Source organism: Talaromyces stipitatus, genomic scaffold (genome assembly GCF_000003125.1).
Source record: "Talaromyces stipitatus ATCC 10500 scf_1105507295555 genomic scaffold, whole genome shotgun sequence".
Classification (NCBI taxonomy): Eukaryota; Fungi; Ascomycota; class Eurotiomycetes; order Eurotiales; family Trichocomaceae; genus Talaromyces; species Talaromyces stipitatus.
The window spans coordinates 588,034-605,861 of NW_002990116.1; the positions used below are offsets into that span (position 1 = coordinate 588,034).

The window sequence follows — 17,828 nt, forward strand, 5'->3', positions numbered from 1 at the left end:
GGTTGATTATTTATTCCCTTCTTCTTTCCCTTCCAGGGGAAATCTTTTCTTCGTCCTCTTGTCTATCTGTCTTCCCTTTTCTTACTTCTTTTTTTTTTGTATCTGTTGTCCATTTATACATACAATGGCCACCATCTTCAAGCCGGCTGCTCGCCAGGCTGTCCGAGCTGTCGCTCGCTCGTCAATTCGTCCCTCCCTCACAATCAACACCAACATTCGCTCCCTCTCCACAACTCCCGCCCGCTTCCAAGATGATGAGAAAAAGGGTGCCGCTGCTCCCCCCGGCGCTTTTGCTCGTACCGACGACAGCCTCGTAATTGAGCACCCGGCAGATGAGGAGATGCCGCGCTCCCCTGTTGTCCAGGGCCGGGGCGGGATGCATTTTAAGCGCACTCTAGCTTCGTTTTCGTTGGAAAATAGGGTTAGTGTGGTTACTGGTGGTGCCCGGGGGTTGGGTTTGGTCATGGGTCAGGCGCTAGTGGCTTCTGGCTCGGATTTGGCGATTGTTGATTTGAACAGTATGTTTTTTTTAACCTACGATTTTCTACTGGATTTGACAAAGTCAAAATTCTGGTAACACAATACGTATATGAATTGTACTAATATCATGCAGAGGACGAAGCCCAAGAACAGGCCGAGAAACTTGTCGCCCAATTCTCCAAAGAGAACCCCGGTCTGGAAGAGTGAGTACACATTGCAAATCCATCCGTGCGACCCTAACTAATCTTCTACAGACTCCCTAAGGTCACCGCTCACTACGCCGACGTGTCCGACCCCGATTCGGTCAACGCCGTCCTCGCCAACATCATCGGACAACACGGCAAAATCGATAACCTCGTCACCTCAGCCGGATTCACCGAAAACTTCGACGCCATTTCTTACCCCTACGACCGCATGAAGAAACTCTGGGGCGTCAACGTCGACGGAACATACCTCTTCGCAACAGGCGTTGCAAAACACTTGATGGAACGCAAGGCGCCAGGCAGCATCGTCATGATTGGAAGTATGTCCGGTGCCATTGTCAATGTTCCTCAACCTCAGGCTCCGTACAACGCCGCCAAAGCCGCTGTGCGACACTTGGCCGCGTCCCTAGCTGTTGAGTGGGCTGGTGCCAATATCCGGGTCAATTGTATCAGTCCCGGTTACATGTTAACTGCATTGACCAAGAAGATTCTTGATGAGAATCCAGAGTTGAATCGGAAGTGGACCTCGTTGATCCCCCAGGGTAAGATGGGTACGCCGGAGGATTTGATGGGCGCTGTTACGTTCTTGCTGAGTGATGCTTCTCGCTACGTGACTGGTGCTGATCTCCGTGTTGACGGTGGTTACACTGTCACCTAAGTCCTCTTCTAAAAGCGCGTTTCATCTTTTTTATTTCTGTCTCAGCGTGCTTTTTGTTTCTCCTTTCGGTCCTGCGACGGCCTATCATAGACGGTGTATTACTTGCAATTTCGGAAGAGAGAAAATTTTTACTTTAGAGAACGGTTTTTCTTGCATTGCATGTTTTTTCTTTTGAGCTTTCTTCAAGCTTTGGGACGTGGATTTTTTTTTTTCTTTTTTCTTGACACGATGTCTTTTTGATCGGTTGTGGAATATATAGACTCAGAAGTCTAGCGATACCCGCATTTAATTAATTGTCTGAATACATAGGTGACTATGTACCAGATGTCCTTTTGCCCAATCGGATCTCCATCGGAATTGCATGTGACAATGCCGTACAGGACAGGAATGTAAGAGACAAGGGGTTTCAAGGTTTATCACCCTCTTCAACGGAAAACCGGGGTTATGATTGAGAGTTAAGGGACGTGATCAGTGAAACTGTGTATTTTATGAGTGCCTCAGCAATGGATCGCAGTCGTCACAAAGTCAGGTCTCGCAGTGGTCAATGCAAACCCAAGGAAGATGTCTTCGACAACAATCAGGGCCCTTTCCTCAATCACCGCTCGACCATCTCGCTTCCAATATACCAACACCCCAAAGAAGGAAACCCCTCAATACCTTCGAGCACGATAGCCTAGAGTTACAATCATTCAAGCAAAAGGTCGACCGAAATCTCTTCTCGTACAATCCGGATGATTCCTGGATATGGGAGATTGTATCTGCCGCTCTGAGTGTTACTGGCTTCGCTCTCCTCGGCGGCTTCCTTTTGAGAATTCAGCATAGTAGATACCCTTCCTGGAATCAAGCCATTTCGCCAAATACGGTTCTACCCATCATTATTACAGTTACCGGAGGAGTCATGCTAGTTCCTGTGTCATCATGTCTCAGCCAGCTGAAATGGAATCAGTATCATAAGCCAACTCCACTCTACAACATGCAAGCTATCGATCAGGCGAGTCGGGAGCCATGGGGCTCCTTTCAACTGCTCTGGAGAAGCTCTAAAAATCCTAAAATAGAGTCTCTGGATCACGGTATTAGCACTTGCTATAGGCCCGTCTACACAGCAAATATTGGCTTTTCCTGTGCATACCTTTCGAGTTACCAATGGATTCGCAGATTCAAGCCATGCACGGTTATGTTTCCTCGAAGTCAATATCGTTCCCTAACCCTATCCTTGATACCAAGACGACACCTTCGATCATGACTGGACTAGCACAACAAACCACTCCTCTTCGGCCACGCTATCGCTCAAGCAGTTGTTATTTCCCAAATTTGTCACAATAGGAATTTGCAGCTATTGCGCCGATGTCGTCACTCGAACCAGTCAAAAGTGTTTACCACACAGAAATTTCTCCCCTTGCCATTCGAAAGAATGTGGCACAGCGAAGTTGCTACCAACAGCACATTACAAGTCCCCAAGTAGATTTCATCTAGCGCTTCCTCTCGATGATATCTTTCTAAATGGAGATCACGGATACAAACATAAAAGGTTGCTACTTAATATGAGATATTGGGGTACCAGTACACAATATGTTAGTACAGTCCTCGGTATTCAAAGCCCAATATTCTTTTTGCGGCATACTATCCTACTATTTCCGTCATTTATGTTCCAGAAAATGTGACAACATTGATGCTGAAGCTTTCACTCACGGAATGCACTGTGTATTACCGTAAAAAGCAATATTCATCAAGCTCTCTCTTTCAAGGGAAACAAGCGAACTACTCTGTCAACATCTCTAATACCCAGCCTCTTGTTCCCTTCAACTCCTGGAGTTCTTCCGACACTGTGGGCTCCTCAGTAGTCATACGATTCGGACCGCCAAATGGTAAGGCCACTTTATCCGAGAATGTATCGTATTACATCGACCTCCAAGCTTTTTCTGCTCACGCTGAGTGAAAGTCTTAATACCAGTCTCTTTCTCAGCCCCACCCCCTTTGAAGAGAAGAATACGGGTCTAACAAGGCTTTTCTACACTAATGGTACCAATTCATCACTCGAGTCTCTCCCAAATTCTTTGACAGATGCTATGCGGGAAAACTCACAAGCCTTTGCCATTCCCAGGGAGGCCTTCATCGATGTACGGTAGCAATGAATGATCCTTCCATTATACACTCTAGTAGGAACCCTTACATTACTTGTTGGGACTATACTTGCAAGTAAGCGGCAGCATGCTGTACTATGGGAAAAGCTCAGTCATCTCATTACTGGCACTCCAACTCGAGACTTTACCTGAATATGACATTGGGACTTCGCAGAATGTGGACGAAATGCATCAGTATCCAAAAGAGGTCGATGTGAGAATAGATCGGCATAAAGGGCATCTTTCCTTTACTGAGAAGGCAGATAATAAGTTGGCGGACTTGATTCTAGAAAGCCTCAATGACCCCGAAGTTATGTCTTTTAGCAGGAGGGGGATTGCAAACATAGTTACTTTGTTATGCACCAGTTGCTGAACAGCCCCCTAACCTTAAAACAAACCCACTTCTGGATATATTGACTTAGATCTCAAAAGGCCTCCGGACCTTTATAGCCCAGCTCCAATGTATTTCAAAAGACGTATACACAGTGCTCCGACTAATCAGATAGAAGGTGAGAAGAATGTGGCTATAACAACAAGGATGCATCTCCAGATCTATACTGATCTTAGCTTGGTTGTTTCAATATGGAACTAATGAGCCTCTCCGAATTAAAGTAGACGTGTCGATGACTTTGACATGAGTTATTTAAGTAAATTGTACGTTTCGTTCGAATAACGATGTGGGAAGCACTCTGAGGTCTGATAGAACAAGGAGAGACAAATAGTTGTTTTTAGGGCTTCGCGAGTCCCGTGCACTCATCTTTCCCTGCTAAGTGCCCCACAATTTACTTTGATTCAAGCCAACCAAGAGCAGAGATCAACAATTTCTTCAGGGCAAAACAAACAGAGAAAAAATGGGTAGCAAAGAAATGGCTGGGTGTTCTTTGTGCAACAATTGAATTTCCTCAAACAATTGCCCCGGCGCCTGATTGAGCCCTAGCCGGTCCCACTGAGTATTATAAAAAAAGGAGCCAATTTCCCCCTCTTCTGTTTTCTTTATTCCTCACTTCACTTCAAAACCCATGTCTAGTTGAGCAGTACTATGAGATTTATATTCAATTAACGCCGTTGATTCTATTATTCGGTGGGATCCCAGAGCGAACTTCAGTTTCGTCGACAGTCAGGAGGTCGATCAGACCTTGAGCGCCCCAGTGAGAAGCTCAGCCCAGAGAGATTCATGCACCTCGCAGACGGTCGCCGGCTTCGCAACTAAAACCCCGAGCGTGTCGAAGCTCCAATTAAGCCACCATTAGATCGAAAAATGGTCTACATTCCAAAAGGATGTCCGAAAAGTCATCCGGTCTGTGATACCAGACGACCACAGATACGGCTAGATAGGCCGTGGTAAGGACCACCACGTCACCGGGAATGAGATAGGGGTCCAGACGGGATTCATCTTTGCTGTCTCCCAGGCAATGTTTCCAATTCTTCAATGTGTGAAACTGAATGTCCGCATGGTGGACTTTGAGTATGGTGTCCATCGGAATCCTGATATTGTCTTGGATTACCAAAAGAAAAGGCGGGGGAGGTTAGGCTGGTTTCTGACTTGGTCATTGTCCACGATCTATCCCACCGCATTCGTGTGGTGGGTGAGGGTTAAGGAAGCCGATAATAACAACTTCTATCTTCGGGAGGCTTTTCCGTACCTGGCAATGAATGCCTCTCACGAAATGGAGTCTTTCTTTGCGGAAAGACACAGCAGTATCAAGTGAATGGTCAAGAGAGTCAGGAGATGGGAATGGTAGGACTGATCTCCTTACAAAAACTGGATGAGGAATAGAGTTGCTGCGTGAAGGGGATGGACTGGCAGCTCATCTGGATTCAAAAGGGCTTGCGTAATCGTAAGTGAAGAAAAACTCGATGCAGGCGAAGCCGACATGATTCTGACATATATTCTCTCACAGACAGAAGGTGATTTACAAGTGCTACTCCCAGAAACGGATATTCGAGGTGGAGAGACAGGCCCCGGATGGAAGGGATTTCGTGACTTGGGGGAGATGTTGCAGGGAAGACCCCAGGTAATCAGATGCTGTACCAGGCAATCGGTCGAGCCGGACGTCTTGGCCCGAGGTCTATCGTCATGGTTTTATCAAGACTTGCGCGACACGATTAGGACACTGAGAACCGTAGAATATACCGTTCGATCAAAAATGAGGTGCTGTTAATTGGGGGTTGTAACAGACAGGAGGTCGGAGTCTCAAAGGAGGACTGGTTGGCATGGCGATATCGAGATTTCATGTTGTGATGGTCATTTCGTTCTGATTGTATTGTCTCTCTCCATTAACCTATGTAGCTTAAAGAAGCTCGCGACAATATCCTTGGTCTGAATTGAAGTTGTTGTAGGAAATAAGAGAGAAGCGGTGAACGTGAGGCAGGTGGAGACCTCCGATAGGGCAGTTTCCATTTTGGTCGCGGTTGCAGCGGCTCCTGCCGGCACTTCTTTTTGAGGGTCACGGGTTACACTTCGGTGATAGTTACAACTCGAACCTCAACACTCAATCAATCGGATACTGATTCGTGATCACCCCGCCACTTGATACGGAAAGAACAATGGATACGTTCGATAATCTGTCGGGGCCCCCTTTGTCAGGACAGACTGGAATGTGACTATTTCTTTCTTTCATGATTGATTGATCAGACAGCTCAAAACCCGAGTTATCCCTTCCTGGATCCTGCTGGAATCCCGGCCAGCCTTTTGCTTTTACTATTTGAAAACCAGGGATCCCTTTGAATCCATCCATGCACCAGCCTTACTCTACATGCGTGCAAATACTAGTGACTGCATTCAGCTCACATCGTTGGGCAGCTGAACAAGCTGAAACTCGGCGTGGAATCAGCTAGTCTGGTTCTCTTATTGACTGGTCACTACTTTTATCGACGAGAGTCTGCTCATTTGGTGAAGATCGAATTGTTTTATGCAGTAACACGTCCTATTCGTTCCATTGGGGGGCTTACCGCACAACCAATTTGAAAGACTTCTCGTCCTTTCACCTGCAGTTTCAAGAATTATTAGCACTATTACGTAGTGCTATTCGTCAAACTAATAATTCGATCTCCACAACCCCAGAATTTCTCCAACAGTGCAGTGGCTGCCTGCCGAAGTCTATGGCAAGGACATAAGTGTGCACCCTGCATCGGCCCGTCCACGGTACATCCCTCCTTGGTCCTTGGATGAACGCACAATCAATTTTCTCTTCTATTCGTCACCTCAACAAGCTATCTCAGTCTATTGACATACTCAGAGAGGTCTGTCATATCTGATTGTCGAGTTATCGCCAGATTTTTTGGAACATAACTTGCATGTGACGGCGACAACGTACAAATGAACTCAGAATGCGATACGTCGATCATGTAGCCTGCTACTCTGACATTGATTTGATTGCCCACTCGTGGTAATCACTGAGTGACCATGGCTCGTGAATTTCCTGCAGACGTGGTGAAGACCACCGACAAGTTCTCGGCAGAGTTGAGACAGTCCGACTGTATCAACGTTGACGATATTGCGCGACTTTGGAAAGGTACGAACTACTTTTAGTCAATTATGACATGTAGTCAGTCTACTGACCCCATCTAGCCTACGCCACACAGAGTGCTGTTGTGCGAGATGTCGTGGTGTCTCGATTGGAGAATCTCTTCTGGAGGATATGGGGAAACGTTGATGTCCAGCAGAACCTGTCTGGCGGCGTGTTGGCTACTTTGTTTATGACCATTCATGAAGATTCTTCTCTTCGCATAACCGACTACCCTCCTCCTTTAAAAGTACGTACCAGAAGGTTACAATATCTAATCAAGACTAATTAGATAACATGCAGGCTTCTACCATCACATCTTCCAACGGTATTACCGGATCTCAGCAAGGACGCAACGATTCACCTCCAAAGAACGAAAGCAAAACTCCACTTCCACCTATCCTCAAGAAATCTACCGAAGGAACAAAGAGTGTACCTCCAAGCGAGCCGTCGTCTCATAAGACGACAAGGATACTTATTCCTGAGAAACCCAGCGAGAAGCCAACCCAAAAGGCGACGAAAGGTGCCGAGACTGGAAAGGGAAACAAGTCAACAGCAGCCAGTTCGACATCTGCAGCCCAAAAGCCAATCCGCAAGAGACCAACTTTCGTGGCAAACAGAGCAGCATCCTCGAGAAAGAGAGGCGTGCTTATCCGGCGGAAATCATCGCAAACGTCTCCCGTTACTTCTCCAACCGTTGAAGAAACGGAAGATATTTTGCAAGAGCAGATACAAGCGCAAGAAGAGGAGAAAGCAGAAGAGCAAGCGAAGGAGCAATCGAAAGAAGCCTCTGCTCCTTCTAGCCCTGCCAAAGAGACAGAAATCTCGTGGCGTTCGATGCCGTATTTGAAAAAGTTTGACGAAGACAGCAGGAATGCACCAACAGAACGGGAACCGGGCACGGCAAGCACAAGTCCTCCTCCAACAAGCTTTTCAGTCAGTAGCGTTCATCACCACCGCAGCCCAGAAGAACATTTTCGAGCTGCCAACCAGGAAAAAGCGCAGAATAGTGTCGTTTCCGACAAATCACTTGTTGAGCAGGACTTTCGAACGAATTTTGTTCAAAGACAGCGGCAGGGATCCGCATTTACCACTAAAAACAACAGCGCGGCGTCTTCTCTTACGACGCGACTCAGCTCAACGAACTTTCGGGAAATGCTTAATGCCGCACAAGCCGCTGCTGCGTTGCAAAAGAGTGACAGTCGTGGTGCAACCCGAAGCCTGTCACCAGGGCCACAATATGTCCTCCTTCCAAAACACGACGGTCCCATCAGTTCTTCGACGATGATGACCTCCCCGACGCGAAAATCGGATGTTAGAGACCGAAGTCGACGACCTATCATTATCAATACATCATCGTCCAAGGCACAGGAACAACGCTCTGATGATAAAGAGCCTGTTTCTAATTACCCATCGGCAGTAGCAGTGTCGGAATCTGTGATATCGACGTCACAACAAACAACAACCGGTGTTTTTTCAGTACCGAAAGAGGCTCAGGAACTTCTGGGAGAACAATTGACTAATCTGATTAAGGGGAAGGGGGGTAAAAGATGGTAAGACGAAACGGAGTTAACAGATATGCTTTTAGAAGTTTACTTCTCCATGTGCAGTACTGGCAGTGTTAGGGGCAGCTTTAGATGGCAAGTGGGCGTTTGACATTTCGTGCATAGACCTAAGATAGCATGCTTACTACACTTGCAGTAGATGAATAAAGTCATGAATTGAGTCAGGATTTGCCAATGAATATACATAAGACTGGCTGGGTATCTATGGAAAAGCATTTTGTACCTGTCAAGGTATTATGAGTGCACAAATATGGGAAATGATATCACATGGTTCATAGACCTAAGAGATTCAGCAACATGCTCGCAATGCTTAGCATGATGGAGCACACTTCAAGCATATATGTGTGGAGAGTGTCTAGTACGTGGTTAATGATCAGTCCCAGGCGTTGTTGGAGGGGTGCCATACTCGTCAGCGTCCACCATTGCACTTATCGACGATTCAGAACGAGGGTAACTTTCACCATTATGGCCCAACCGATCACCAGCATCATGGGCTACTGAGCTTACCGGCGAATCCCAACAGTTTTCATCACCACCAGGTGCAGTAGTACCAACACCACCACCACCGTTACGAGAAGCAGCAGTACCAACACCAGGACAATTACCAGCCAGAACAAACTCATTTCCCTCACGCTGCTGCTCCTTCTTAAGGATATCCTTCTCCTTCTTAGCCTTTTTCCCACCACCACATTTAAACCTATCCTTCCCCAACCTCATTCCCGACCAAACCATCGTGACCACCCACAGCAACAAATTCACCAAATCAATCCAAGTGGCATGTCTCATACGTTCAATAGCCCCATCCCCCTCCGGATCTTCCGATAAATACATCTTGGCGAACACACCAAATAACACCAACCAGATCAAGCAGATAAACACCTCCCAAAGCAAAAACGGTAAATGCAAGCTTTGATAGGGGTCGACTGCGCGGCGCACAACTCGTGGGACGAAGCACCAGGTCATAAGGTCCATTGCCGCTGTGAATGCGGCTAGAGCAGCGACTACTTCGGCATACACCCATTTCGCGTCCAAGTAGACGTCCTTGTCGCAGGCGTGCTGGAGGTCTTTGCCGTATAGACCGGCAACGGTGAGAGCGAAGATGAATTGGAGAAAGCGCAGAAATGCATTTGTGATGGATGCGGTGATTGATCGAGGGGTGCTTGGCTCGGTAGGTCTACCATTAGGATCTCTCATGGCGTTATAGTTGCTGTTGCTTGACTGTAAGCCCTGTTCGAGAGCTATGTCTTTGATGCGACCATCTTTGAGTGCTTTAACGCCAGCACTGGTAGCTTCTTTGCCCGCGGTCAAGGCTATCAATAATGACATTTTGATCAGTTTTTGTCAATAGACTAATAGGGAAGAAAAGGAAAGAGTGAAAATCGCCAGTGTTTCTTTGGGAGAGTTGCTGCTAATGAAGATGAATGATGTTCAGTGAGCTTTATGTACCATTAGAGGTATAGATACGCTCAAAGTCATATCTGACTCAGATGAATGACTGTGTTGAAATGGTAATTATAGCAGACAGCACATATCAAGCAGCGAGAAAAAGATTGTTTCAGACAACCAAAGAGAAGAGATTAAGAGCATAATGACATTATCGATAAGTGATAAATGAACAAAGATTCGGAGGTATAGACGAATATACCTTTGCTCTTTATATGAATCTAGATCTGACTCCGATCTGTGACTGTGTCAAGCTCGATGGACTAAAACATGAGTAATCCAGACTCGTGAAGTTGTGGTAGTCATGCAATATTCCCTAAAGGGGTAATGTCATGGCTCAATTTTCCTCCTCTTTGTCCGGCTTCTTAGGACATATAGAGAGGCAGTGCACTTATAAACCTGCTAGAGTATTGGGAGAGAGTAAATTGTTTTCCTTTTTTCAATAATGAGTAGGGCGTATTGTAGCCGCTGTACCTCGACGACCCTTCAGGCTATCGTCTGATTATATAGACCCAACCCATAATGCACTACCTAAGTACACCAAGAATAAGAACAACTAATCCTCTTAACCCACAGTTTCGCCAGTCATGATACCTGCAACAATCTAAGTTACCCTAAAAGAAAAGGACGTATGATTGTAAAGGCTTCATCCTAAGCGCCAACGTCACTTTAGCAGGGATTATTTTAAGCTAGGGTATGGGACCAATTATGCTTAAGGGCCTTCCCGACCTGGTTTTGGCGCTTACATAGGGTTGCGGATCGACAAGGTGGTTAGGGCTTGACTGGCTGGCGGATGTTGGATTTGGATAGATTGCGGTTACTACTTTCGCTCTTGGCCGGAATGTTTGTATGAAGTACTCTGTATTGACACAATTATGCTTCTCAGCCTCGACTCTAGTATCTTAGGGTAAGCTATGGAGAACCTTCATCTCATCATTTCACATTCATAATCAACTTCTCTCAGCTACATTGAGAACAAGCTTCTGAAGTAGACTCACCACTAACTGACTCACTCACTGACTCTCACTCTCCTCTTCTTCTCGCCATCAACTTATCCTGTATGACACACATACAATCCCAAAAACCAAACATAACCATCCAACCTAGGTACAGCCCGACCAAAAGACACCTTATTAACATTTTCGTATCTAACAACAAAATCAGACTTGGGTGATAGGAGCTTTGTACAACAAGACCATGACATGACTGCTTTGACGCCACTGATGCTGACTATGCCCTATCAGCAGAACAACCATGCTGACAATTTTGAACTCGAAATTTAATAGAATATCAATGGGGTAAGAGAGGGGATTCAAGAATGCAAATGGGGGGGAACCAAAAGAAAAATGCAAATAACCAAAAAAAGAAAACTCCTGACAGCCAAGGGGGAAACAAAAAGCCAACGAACCGAGCGGAGTGAGCGCATTCATTGTGCTGGAAGAAGATCAGAATGATTTCGAGGATCGATATCCCTCCTCCAGGAAAGTAGCGGTTCAATTTGCCTGGCTAATAATCTAGGCTGGACGATTCATTCCACCGTCACCAATCCTGCTTTTTGTCTGTGTTGGTCCTTCCGCCGGAGAATGACCTGCATTATGTATGCCGACAGGTCCCCGATTAGCCGTTGACTGAGGCACAGGAGGTGCCGATGTGGGCATCGGAGGGGCATCGTCCTCATATTCTCCCAGATAATCATCCGGATGAGGCGGGTCCATCGGAGCCTGCTCAGGAGCATGGTTGTGGTGTGCCGGTTGTTGAGCCCCAGCCTGTTTTGCTGCGTTCTTCGTGGCCTTCTTTCCTTTTCGACCCTTCATCTTGGCTTTTTCCAACAACCGTCGCTTCTCCGCTAACCGACGTCGTTCCTTTCGGTCTTTGATCTCGTATTGCCGGATCAATGCTCGAGGAGGTTCTCCGAAGATAGCTTCATACTCGCAAAATTCGCACATCCAAAACTCTTCCGGGCTGGGCGGATTATGGATATTCGCATAGTGCTGTTGAATTTTCCGACGACGAGCAGCCATCGCGTATATACTATCACGAGACCGTTTGGGTCTCTGCCCAGGATTAGCTGCTGGTGCCCCCGCCGCAGGAGGCGGTAACTGCTGATTTCCACCCATTGTCCCCATGTTCGGACTGGTTTGCGTTCCCTGTGTAGCAAAATCACGCGAATTCGGTGCATGTCCATGGAGAGATGAATTCGGAAGTCGTGGATGAGACATTGGATACGGATTGGTAGATTGCATAGCTATACTCTTCGAACTATCCGATTCGCATGTGAACGTGAATTGCGTTTTCGTGGGAGACTGTCTGTTCGCTTGTTGATCAAGAAGACTGACGTTGTTGGGTCCTCTTGGAGACGGAGAAAGTGCCGCAGCGTTTGCTATTGCCGTTGAGATTATACCTTGATCTGGTTTGGTTCCGGTTTCACCTGTGATTTAGGCACAAAGTCAGTGAACAATCGTTCCGACAATACCTCCTCCTAATGTATGGTGGTTTATACCTGATCCGATATGTGACGATGGAGTTGAATCCCGACGGCTACCGCCAGGTCGTCCACCAAACCAGGCGCCTTGAGGATGCATTGGAAGTGAATTGCGTCCACTGGAAACACGCGGTGCATGACGAGCGTAACGACCACGCCCTGGCCCCGAAATCCCGCTCCCTGCATTCGACGCGGCTGGACTGCCAGACCCGTAATATGTGCCAGTCCCGCTATCGCCTAGCCCGCCAGGAGATCCAGGAGTTGATCCAGATAATCCCATATTCGCAAGATCTGTGCTCAGACTCGAGTGATGATTATTCAACGTTCCAGAGGTCGGGATTTTGCGTTTCTTTTTGTTATTGGTGTTTTCAAAAGCATCATATCCATCAAGCCCGACTGGCGATGATTTTGTTTGCGACGAATCTTGCGCCTGCTCATTGGAGTACGGAGTGGAAGGAGGTAACGACGACCCGCGAAACCCGCCGCTGCGGCGAACAACCACCGAACCACCTTCATCTCCACTTTCAACTTCTGAGACGCCGTTCTCGTACGGATGGCGGTGGTCTCGATCGGGGCTATGATCATGGTTGTATGGATCGACGGAATGCTGGCGCATCAAGTATTTGCTATCTTGTCTTTCATGATGTTCGGAGTACGAGCCGTAAAACAGCTGTGACACAGGAGGAGCGGGCGGAAATAGAATCGACTCGGCAGCCTCGGGAGAAAGACGAGAGCGTAATGGGCGCTTTGGCAGAGGTCGAATGAGACGATCAGGATAGATGGGAGACGGTGTGTCTGGAGTGGCGGAATATGTGCCACCTAGTGAGATTGATCGTATCAGCAATCCACCCTCATGCTTTACTAGAGCAGTCTGTTCCATGCTCAAAAACGAAGACCTAGATGCCTTGTAAAGTTTTGATTCCGGATAGACAGGGACATACTCATTGTAGCAGCCATGTTTCCTTTTCTTGCCTTGGTCTGGCACTCATGCACACACACACACACACACACACACACACACAGAGTTTCTCTCCAAGAACCAGACGTATAACCCGCACCAGCTAATCTGAGATCGTCCTATTGTATTCCGAAGTAACTGAAGTAAGATGATCGTTTTGTTTTCGGTGCGGCAAACTAACGGCAAAACTCGACGTGGTCTCCCGAACGATTTGAATATTCCCCTATCCCAACTACGGAGCGGGACGTTAGTGAATATGGTGAACGGCGCCGAGACCCGGGAGATCATAGGAAGATGATGAAAATAGAAGAGAACAGAATTGATACAGATGGAGCAGAGTTGTGTCGGTAGAAGCAGTGCTGATAAGACAACTCACCAAAGCAGGTAAATTAATAAGCAACCCAAACGGCAGACTTTTTAAGGAGTGACTAGTCGTGTATTGCAATTCCAGTAATATCAGAGACAGACACCAAGAAATGCGCAAGCGGAGCGGAGATAGAAATGAAGTCTTTTCAGAGCGAGCAAATGCAAGATGACGACCAAAATATCCGAGAAATGAGGGACGTTTTGGAGGTTCGTCAAGAATGAAGCAGAAGTTGGCGGGTGCTCGGGTATGCCGCGCTAAGCCTAGTTGGGACTATAGTGCTATGTGGGAAATATATGGCAGATGCTCACTCGAACTACACATCAGTCAATGACCTGTTGAAAACACGTTTGCAGTCCTGGATTCATGGCCCTGGATTCAATCAAATCATGTCATGAACGAAGGGTCTATGTGACTTAGTCTATTATGTTGGTAGATATCTTTAAGGAATTCCCGGACTGAGGGCAAAAAGGATACGTATGTATATTCTTTCTATTCTTCCTAAGTTGTCTCGTATTGTTATCCAACTGCTATAATACTACGGAGAACCCCATCTTTGACTCTTTTGATGGATAATAGTAGTCAAGCCAGAGGAGGATATATGAACCCTCAACAGCATTGTTGTTCCCGGATAACCTCCAGTTTGCTGAGTTGTGCCCCCCATTCTGCAGCTTCCTAGGATATCAAATGAGCCAATTGTTCCGCGCAAAGGCCAAAAAAAATTAAAAAGAAATCTCAATTGGCGGGCAAGATCGCAAGCGGGATACGAAAGCGATCAGTATCATCGTCAGTAAAGATGTGGACGGGATTTCTCTCTAGATTCAATGCTGAATGTCAGATCGGAAGCGAGGAAATCGTACTCTTTTATTTAGACCCGACGCAATCGACAATTGTCCTTCATAGGTAGCCGACTCCTTTCGGAAGGACACGGACAATTATACGATCGATCACTCGTCACAGAGCGTAGAATGGACAGAAATGCGGTTTGGTTTTGGACATCGCTTATCTCACGAAGGGACGGATGAGGCGATATCTGCAGTTTCGATGTCAATTGAATAATGCTGAAAATGTGGCCCTAATTTGATATCTTCATGGTCAGTCTTTCCACGTCGTTCGGAACGTCCCTGTTGCAAAACCACCAAAGCTGGAAGCCCGAAGGAGCATGAACGAGTACTAATCATTAGAGGAAGACTCAGGAGAGAGGAGAGTGAAATGAAGAGAAAATAGAGAAACAACATGGGGTAGAGAATAATAACGCAGTCGGCATTGTGAGCGGGGAAGCACCAAGTTAGTCAGCAGTTTCTTGACACAATGAAGGCGGCCAGCCATCCCGTTCCGTCAGTCTTTCCCCCCATCTCAAGTGACTTCTCTCTCCCTTCTCCCCACTCAACACTCGCTCGTTACAACCCAGAGTATGTAGCTGCTTTGCTTGCTATGATATTTCCCAGGCGATCTTTTTGGAATAGGCACGTCATTGCCTAATTTCCCGCAATTGTTTTGTTGACTATTCTCCTTTCGCTTTGCTCGGTTTTCGTCAAGCCACCAGAAAAACCACCTTCGAGTTCTTCCTCCAACTTGTCACGGCGCGTAGGGACACAATTATCCTCGGCCGATCACAGATCACGCTGGCAGTCTTACTGTGAAGCTACCCTCGTGTCTAAGTTCCTGTCGGCCCTACTGCGTCGTGAAAAATTCGTACCGTGACCATGAGTCCTCGTCGCTCTTCCCGAGCTCGTACCACCCAGCCCTCGCCTGCCCTGCACCACACCAATTCCAGCAGCTCTGGAAATTCACACAACCGGGGAGAGCGCAACACTCGTTCCAATAACAAGCATGCATCTCCTCAAAGATCGTCGACGCACCGTTCTCAGTCTCTTGACGACTCGGACGGCAAACCCGACCTGCCACAGACGCGCCAGCGCCATCGTGCCCAAGACGACGATAATGACGACCTTTCCCAAGCGAATGACGACGAAGGTGATGAAGAGGAAAATGATGATGAAGAAATAACCAGGTGTCTATGCGGACAGCAAGAGTACCCAGGCTTACCTCCATCCCGGCGCAGCGCCACTGGTCGGCACCGTCAGCAGGCAGGAGGCAAGGACAATACTTTGGCAAAAGATGAAGCCGATCCTCTTAGCGACGATATTGGAAGCATGTTTATCCAATGCGACTCATGCAAGGTGTGGCAGCATGGTGGCTGTGTTGGTATCATGGACGAAGCTATGAGCCCAGATGAATACTTTTGTGAAGAGTGCCGGAAAGACCTGCACAAGATCACTGCTGAGTCGAATGGGTAAGTCGTCAGTTTTCCTTGTATTGGAAGCTACGCCCTGGAATTTTCTAAGTGGCACACCACATGACCGATGACTGTCTTCATGCTTCTTTGATTTCCTGCCCCGGCCTCTATCCATCCTCTGTCCTTGTCGTTTGATCAAAACAATTGAATCAGGAACATTTGACAATACCATAAAACACGTTAACTGTTTTTTAAAAAGGTCTTTGAAGATAGCTAACGTTTCCACAGACAGCATTCTTCCCAGTACTTGCCAGTTGCCCCTGTGTTCAGTCCTGATTCTTCTTCGCGAGAATCTTCCAGCGACATTGCGCGGCGCTCACGCGACTCGAGATCACGACAGGCTGAAAACCCCAAGCGCCGCTCCACGATGAACAGTCGAGATGCTGCGTACGATGAGGAGGAGCTGCTCAGACGGGCTATAGAAGAAAGCAAGGAAGATAGTAGAATGAGCAATGACGAGACCAGCTCACGGAGAACGAAAAGAAGTCGGAGCGATGATGAGGTGTAAGTGCTTCCCTTTTCTGGATCTGTTGGTACCTGGAAGATCACGAATAGCTGACGTGCACAGTAACAAGCAAGCCGTCAAACGCCCCCGAACAGGCTCTCCATCTCCGCCGGCCGTGTCTAAGCAGAGTATTCCTCCCTCACAACCTGTTTCAGAAGACGAAGCAAAGCCGAAAACCAACGGAGTGAATAGAGCTAAGCGGGGTGCTTCTGGGCGCGGTCAAAAGGAGAAAGAAGTCAAGGAGCCAGAGGAGCAACAAGAAGAGGAAGAAACAGAACAACCAGGACCTATTCCACGGAGGAAATCACGCTCAGAGAAGAAGCGAGAAGAGGGTATGTTTCAACGTATGGATATTTTTTGGACGAAAACTGATGCATGACAACGAGTAGAATCCGATCATGAGGCTGAGGCATCACCATCAAAACCCTCTGCGCTTGCACCCACACCGAGCGAACCTGAGCCTTTGGAACCAACTCCGGAAACCCCAGTGCTCGCTGCAGAGCCTGCACCCCCGCCGCCTCCCCCTCGTCAGTCAACACGAAAATCGGGCCGCCCTCCAGCTCGACGTGGTGGGCGGCTGGGCCGTAATCAATATACAAGGGACCGAGACCTCAATGGGGACGCTGTCAATTCTCCAAATTCGCCGCATGGTAGCCATTTCCGGGACAATGGGCGAGATTCACCTAGCGTCGGTGGACCCAACGGGTTGGCCAATGGAGCTGACGGCAAAGGCGGGAAAGGCCGTCACTTAAATCCACATCGTACGTCGATGAATGAAATGAAACGACGAGTGGCAGCTATTCTGGATTTTATATCGCGCATGCAAGTTGAGATGGCCGCCAGCGGAGAGACAGTAACTCCACCAGACAATAATACTACAAATAGCAACCGGACACCATTAGTCAAAGGCGTTCAGGATCAATTGAGTTCATTGCTCACATCGACAAACAGCGAAGGTGTATCGGTAGCCAGTTCAGCAGGATCGGCCGCAGATGATACATCGAAGGAGAAAGAGAAGGACTTCAAAGACCTCACCAGCATCGAAATGATGGATGTTCTCACTCGACATCTACTCAAATGGCAACAAGAGTATGGCAAATACGGCGAGAAATAGTACATTCTCTGTAGTGAATGACTATGATCTCGTCTGATCTCATACACTCATGTCTTTTCTCTGTGCATATACGAACGTCCTACTGTCTCATATGGGTTGGATTGGGATTCCGGCGTTTTCTTCAATTTTTC

At 47.4% G+C, this 17,828-nt stretch overlaps 6 protein-coding genes across 6 annotated transcripts, besides 1 other annotated feature; 4 read left to right on the forward strand and 2 right to left on the reverse strand.

Moving 5' to 3' along the window:
• Positions 1 to 124: 124 nt before the first annotated feature.
• Positions 125 to 1,679, forward strand: TSTA_113300 (D-arabinitol dehydrogenase ArbD, putative; the record flags this gene model as incomplete). Its single annotated transcript, XM_002481451.1, has 3 exons — positions 125 to 518; positions 614 to 683; positions 735 to 1,679. The coding sequence occupies 3 exons, from the start codon at positions 125 to 127 to the stop codon at positions 1,339 to 1,341; spliced, it is 1,071 nt and encodes a 356-aa protein (XP_002481496.1). The 3' UTR covers positions 1,342 to 1,679.
• Positions 1,680 to 1,831: 152 nt separating this feature from the next.
• On the forward strand, positions 1,832 to 3,834 carry TSTA_113310 (uncharacterized protein; the record flags this gene model as incomplete). Its single annotated transcript, XM_002481452.1, has 4 exons — positions 1,832 to 2,528; positions 2,994 to 3,234; positions 3,305 to 3,463; positions 3,570 to 3,834. The coding sequence occupies exons 1-4, from the start codon at positions 1,886 to 1,888 to the stop codon at positions 3,832 to 3,834; spliced, it is 1,308 nt and encodes a 435-aa protein (XP_002481497.1). The 5' UTR covers positions 1,832 to 1,885.
• Positions 3,835 to 6,740: 2,906 nt separating this feature from the next.
• On the forward strand, positions 6,741 to 8,695 carry TSTA_113320 (uncharacterized protein). The gene is made up of 3 exons (XM_002481453.1): positions 6,741 to 6,976; positions 7,033 to 7,217; positions 7,271 to 8,695. Exons 1-3 carry the CDS (start codon positions 6,868 to 6,870, stop codon positions 8,522 to 8,524), a joined length of 1,548 nt encoding a protein of 515 aa, XP_002481498.1. The 5' UTR covers positions 6,741 to 6,867; the 3' UTR covers positions 8,525 to 8,695.
• A 109-nt stretch (positions 8,696 to 8,804) lies between these two features.
• Positions 8,805 to 9,858, reverse strand: TSTA_113330 (uncharacterized protein; the record flags this gene model as incomplete). The annotated part of the gene is made up of 2 exons (XM_002481454.1): positions 8,805 to 8,959; positions 8,988 to 9,858. The coding sequence occupies 2 exons, from the start codon at positions 9,856 to 9,858 to the stop codon at positions 8,805 to 8,807; spliced, it is 1,026 nt and encodes a 341-aa protein (XP_002481499.1).
• Positions 9,859 to 10,886: 1,028 nt separating this feature from the next.
• On the reverse strand, positions 10,887 to 13,337 carry TSTA_113340 (uncharacterized protein; the record flags this gene model as incomplete). The annotated part of the gene is made up of 2 exons (XM_002481455.1): positions 10,887 to 12,403; positions 12,476 to 13,337. 2 exons carry the CDS (start codon positions 13,335 to 13,337, stop codon positions 11,490 to 11,492), a joined length of 1,776 nt encoding a protein of 591 aa, XP_002481500.1. The 3' UTR covers positions 10,887 to 11,489.
• A 110-nt stretch (positions 13,338 to 13,447) lies between these two features.
• Positions 13,448 to 13,479: a microsatellite.
• A 2,006-nt stretch (positions 13,480 to 15,485) lies between these two features.
• On the forward strand, positions 15,486 to 17,730 carry TSTA_113350 (transcriptional regulator (Cti6), putative; the record flags this gene model as incomplete). The annotated part of the gene is made up of 4 exons (XM_002481456.1): positions 15,486 to 16,075; positions 16,307 to 16,582; positions 16,647 to 16,915; positions 16,973 to 17,730. 4 exons carry the CDS (start codon positions 15,486 to 15,488, stop codon positions 17,695 to 17,697), a joined length of 1,860 nt encoding a protein of 619 aa, XP_002481501.1. The 3' UTR covers positions 17,698 to 17,730.
• Positions 17,731 to 17,828: the final 98 nt, after the last annotated feature.